This window comes from Mus pahari, chromosome 23, assembly GCF_900095145.1.
Source record: "Mus pahari chromosome 23, PAHARI_EIJ_v1.1, whole genome shotgun sequence".
Classification (NCBI taxonomy): domain Eukaryota; kingdom Metazoa; phylum Chordata; class Mammalia; order Rodentia; family Muridae; genus Mus; species Mus pahari.
In genome coordinates, this window is record NC_034612.1 from 28,834,301 (window position 1) to 28,839,221 (window position 4,921).

The 4,921-nt window shown below is 58.8% G+C and overlaps 1 protein-coding gene across 1 annotated transcript in view; it reads left to right on the top strand.

The window, feature by feature from the left end:
- The first annotated feature begins 445 nt into the window (after positions 1-445).
- The window catches only part of Fam20c (FAM20C golgi associated secretory pathway kinase), a 55,961-nt gene continuing 51,485 nt past the window's right edge, over positions 446-4,921 (top strand). The window contains exons 1-2 of the mRNA XM_021222687.2: positions 446-1,568; positions 3,163-3,341. Coding sequence (XP_021078346.1) covers positions 979-1,568; positions 3,163-3,341 — 769 coding nt within the window. The 5' untranslated portion in view covers positions 446-978. The remainder of the gene's footprint in view (positions 1,569-3,162; positions 3,342-4,921) is intronic.

The following is a 4,921-nucleotide window of genomic DNA, read 5'->3' on the forward strand; positions in this document are numbered from 1 at the left end:
CTCCACCTAGAGGGCTGCGGGTACCCGAGGTGCCAGGACACCGCCCGGAGAGGAGCTCGTCCGGCCGCGCAGACGCCCCGCGGGCTCCGGGGAGGGACTTGGCCTGTTTTCTGGCCTCCACTCGCCGGGGAGGAGCTGTGCGGCTGCAGCTGGCGGCGCGCGGAGCTTCGGGGACGCAGGCGACCAGGCCAAGAGCCGCGCGCACAGGACAGAAGCCATCGCTGCCTGCGGGTTCCCAGCCGGGCCTCTCTGGCTCCCGGCTCAGCGCGGAGGAGGCGCGGCGACACCGCGGGGCGCGGCCAAGGGGAGGAGAGAGGGGAGCGCGGGCTAGCGCCGGGCCGGCCCGGCCTCGCGGGGCCACGGCTCCGCCAATCTGCGGGCGCTGACGCGGGGGGCGGCTCCGGCGCTCTCGGATATCAGCGGGCCGGGCGCGGGGCGCCTGGAGCTCGGCGGTGCGGGCGCTGCGCTCTGGGTCGGCCTGCTGCACCTGCCAGATCGTCGCCTCTCCCTGCGCGCCCCCTCGCGCTCCCCTTCTCGCCCCTGTCTCTCAAGCCCGGTCTCCCAGCTTGACAGCGCAGAGGAGCCGGCCAGGACACGGCATGGCCCAGCGGGAGCACCGCGCTCTGGATCGGATCCGTCGCGCCCTGGACGGGATGAACAGCCGCGCCTTCTGCTTACACGCCCAATGAGTGTGGTCGCCGTCCCGGAGACCCTCGTCCGACCCTGCGTTCCCTGTCACCACTGCCACCCGCTCTACCGACGAGGGCCGCTGGCCGTCCCCCGAAATGGCCTGGAGAGCTGGTGCTTTTGTGGCGGTTGTCCTCCACGACGTCCAAGTCTGGGGACAACCCCCGAGCTGCTAGCTGCTAGTACACCGAATGGACCTTGACCCGCGGGTCGTTGCGGGCTTGGTGCCAAGCTGAGAGGCACCGGTGGAGCGCGCGTCCGGAACCCCCCAGCCCGCTGGCCTGCACGGCCATGAAGATGATCCTGGTGCGCAGGTTTCGCGTGCTCATCCTGGTAGTATTCCTACTGGCTTGCGCTTTGCACATTGCTGTTGACCTGCTACCCAAGCTGGACCGACGAGCCACGCGATCCTCCGGGGAGCCCGGTTGCTCCTGCGCTCAGCCGGCAGCAGAGGCAGCTGGTCCAGGCTGGGCCCAGGCAAGGAGCCGACCCGGGGAGTCCGCCGGTGGCGACGCAGGCTGGCCCAACAAACACACACTGCGCATCCTGCAAGACTTCAGCTCAGATCCAGCCTCTAACCTAACCTCCCACTCCTTGGAGAAGCTGCCTCCTGTACCGGAGCCGGTGGATCACGCTCCGCGGGGTCAGGAGCCCCGTTCCCCGCCACCCCGTGACCCAGCGCATCGGCCGCTGCTTCGAGACTCTGGGCCCCGACCGCGGGTGCCGCCCCCTGGCCCCAGTGGGGACGGATCGCTCTTAGCCAAGTTGTTTGAGCACCCTCTCTACCAGGGGGCTGTGCCTCCTCTGACAGAGGACGACGTCCTGTTTAATGTGAACAGCGACATCAGGTTTAACCCCAAGGCAGCAGAGAATCCTGACTGGTGAGCAGAGAAGAGGCTGGGGTGGGGCTAGCGCGTCCGACCCTTCGGGAATAAAGACACCCCACTAGAAAGCTATTTCACACGCCAAGCATTTTGTGTAGCTTTGGGGACCCTTAGAAGAGGCTGGTAGGGATCCCTGGTGGGCGGGGCAGATGTGCCTCTTGCCTTTGTCTCCACAAAGATTCTTGGGGAGAATGGCTGATGGGGTTTGGGAAGCTCCCAGTGCCCGGGTGTGGGAAGCTGGCGGCCCACCAGAAGCCAGGGGAGCCCAGTGTTCCACCTACAAGGAAGCATGCCGGCCAGCCCTGGCGATGGCTGAGGAAGCAGATGAATGAATATGTTGGAGAGCCAGCCAGGGAGAGTGGGAGCAGCCTTCCCCTGGGAGGGGTTGGGCTTCTGGCTCTGAGAGCGATGGGGTGAGCTGTTCAGGGTGGACGTCTCCAGAAGGCCTGAATGTACCTAATAAGTCTTTTAAATGCAGTCACGGGGACAAAAGCGGCTGAGGAGTGCTGTTGGCAGTGTGGAGGCCTCCCTTTGTGGCCACTCTGCCTGGAGGAAGTCGAACCATCCTGGAGTTATCTTCCAAGCTTTGTGCCCACCTCCACCCCCCACCCCCACAGCTGCACAGATCCAAATAAGCCCAGCAGAGTGAAATATTAACCACCAGCTGGCTAGAGCAAATAACCTGCAAAGGTCCCCGGGCAGCAGCAGCAGAGAGAGTCACTCGTCCAAAACAACCTCAGAAATCCTTTCTCTCCCTGGAATAGGACCAGGCCCTGTGCCTTGTGCCTGCTCATGCGAGCCATTTGGTTCCTTCTGGATTTCACTGGCCAGAAACCATCAAGCAAAGGCTGCTGAAAGAGTGGAGAGGGTGTGGCGTCTGGGAGGGCTCTAGCCCTCCTTTCGATTCTAATGTAGACAGACTGGAGTTGAAGGATCCTCACCTGTCAGTGAAGCAGAGCTAAAGCAGTCCGTCCCTCTTCCCCTCCCGTCTAGCAGACTCCCAGAGGGTCTGTTCTTCCTTCTGACAAGCTCATGGCCAGAGAAAGCAGAGCTGGAGTGATTGACTCCGTCATCCTGGCCTCCCCACCTTATGGCTGCACTCATTAAAATCAGATTTAGGCCTGTGCATCATTCCTGCCCCTGTGCTTTGGAACAAAGGCAGAAGACTGGGGAGGTTTCTGGCTGACTGGGTGTGCCTGTGACTTGCAGGCCTGCTGGTCGCAGGAAGAACTGACAGTCCCTTCTCACACACTCCCGGCTGACATCACTGTTGTGGGGCCACTCTTGGTGATCCCAGGACAGAAGTGTTGGGATAGCGCTGACACTCTGGGTCTAGGCTAGTGGTAGTTAGGCTTGTCTGTGGCGTCTCTAGAGGGTAAATGGGAATTATAGGCCTTAAGGTATGTTATTAGGTGCTGGAACCGCAGCCGGGGAAGAAAGTGCAGACATGGCAGTGTGAAAGCAGCTTTTAGCAAACCTGTACTTTGAACTCAAAGTCCCAAGCCCAGGCCCTCAAGACCAGCACCCCATATTCTTTGGCCCCTTGCCTCTCGTTCCACACTTGACCGTAGCCTGCCTTGGTTTCTTGCAGGCCGCACGAAGGTGCTGAAGGCGCAGAATTCTTGCCCACTGGCGAGGCAGCTGCGAACCTCTATCCTAACTGGCTCAAATTCCACATTGGCATCAACCGGTATGAGCTGTACTCCAGACACAACCCGGCCATCGATGCCTTACTGCAGGACCTCGGCTCTCAAAAGATCACCAGCGTCGGTAGGTAGCAACCTGCGTGTCCTTGGTATGAGTACCTTGGTGTGGACGCACCAGGACTGTGTGAAGTTAGCCTCCTTCCTACGCAGGGAGCCACAGGTTCTGGGGTGTTTGGGTGGCCACCTTGATGATTTCATGAGTCAGATGGATGCCTCCAGGCTCATCACTGTGAAACCTCCACGCCACTAATGCAGGGTATGCTGGCGTGTGAGGGCCACCACTTTGACCCCTGGTAGGGTACAAGCAGACACATAGGCCCTCCCTCTGCTGTCACAGAACACCCTGATGACCCATAGTAGCTGCAGCACCTCCTTCTATTACCTATGCACGGGCCACCCTCGTCCCTCCTGCAGGGCGGCGAGATTGCGTAGCTTAGCCAGGGCCTGAGGCTGGAAACCTGTTCCCTTCAGAGCCCAGCAAGGGTTCAAAGATCGATCGTACCAGGGGAGGGAAGGACAAAGTTGGAGCCTGGGTATTCCACATGAAGCAGCTCAAAAGGAATGTCTCCAGGACTTTATGATCTACTAAGATAAGAAAAGATTTTTTTTTTTTTAAATCCAGTTTTTTTCAATTTCACGAGAACAGTACATCAGGAGCAGTTTCTGAGCAGGCTTTAGGCTGTTATCTGCTTGCGAGTGGAGTGAACGAGAGGTGGCCTAGGGCAGGCTGAGGGCTGGAGCTGTGCAGTGATGGCCCTGGTGTGCTCAGCTGCACGTGCTCGGAGAGCCTGCCATGTGTCTTGAAAGCAGATCTGCTAACAGGCTCCCTTCAGCTACGGGCTTTGGTCCAATTGCTGACATGGAGCAGTTAGAAACTGCCTGCCTGCAGCACCTTCCGTTTTAGAGGTGTCTGGGGCTCTGCTGTAGATGGAGCTCTCTCACCTGGTAAAAAAATAAATAAAATAAATACATAAACCTGGACCCACAGCTTCCTCCAGGGCTTGGCAAGTTCACCTAGTAAAAAAGAGCAAGTTAGTGGTCTTCCACCGTCCTTCCTCCTGCCAGAGAGTGCACCCTCACCTGACCTGTGGAGTCCCAGAGGTTTCAGGCTAAGTGAGAAATAGTCCTTGTTAGCACAGACACTTTGTTATAAAGGAACCACATTGTGTGCCCCTTTCTTTCTCTTTGGAGCAGAGTCTGAATGTTAAAGAACTATCTAAGCTAGACATGAAGGTAAAACCTGTCATCCAGCTATTCGGAAGGCTGAGACAGGAAGACGGAAAGTCCAAAGCCAGTTAGAATAACTGACAAGATCCTCTCTTAAAATAAAAACTGAAAAAAGAACTGAGATTTGAGCTTAATAGTAGAATCCCCCAGTGAGGGGCTGGGCCATGGCTCAGTGGTAGAGCACCTGCCTAGAATCCCCCAGTGAGGGGCTAGGGGTGTGGCTCAGTGGTAGAGCTCCTGCCTAGAATCCCCCAGTGAGGGGCTAGGGGTGTGGCTCAGTGGTAGAGCCCCTGCCTAGAATCCCCCAGTGAGGGGCTGGGGCGTGGCTCAGTGGTAGAGCCCCTGCCTAGAATCCCTCAGTGAGGGGCAGGGGTGTGGCTCAGTGGTAGAGCCCCTGCCTAGAATCCCCCAGTGAGG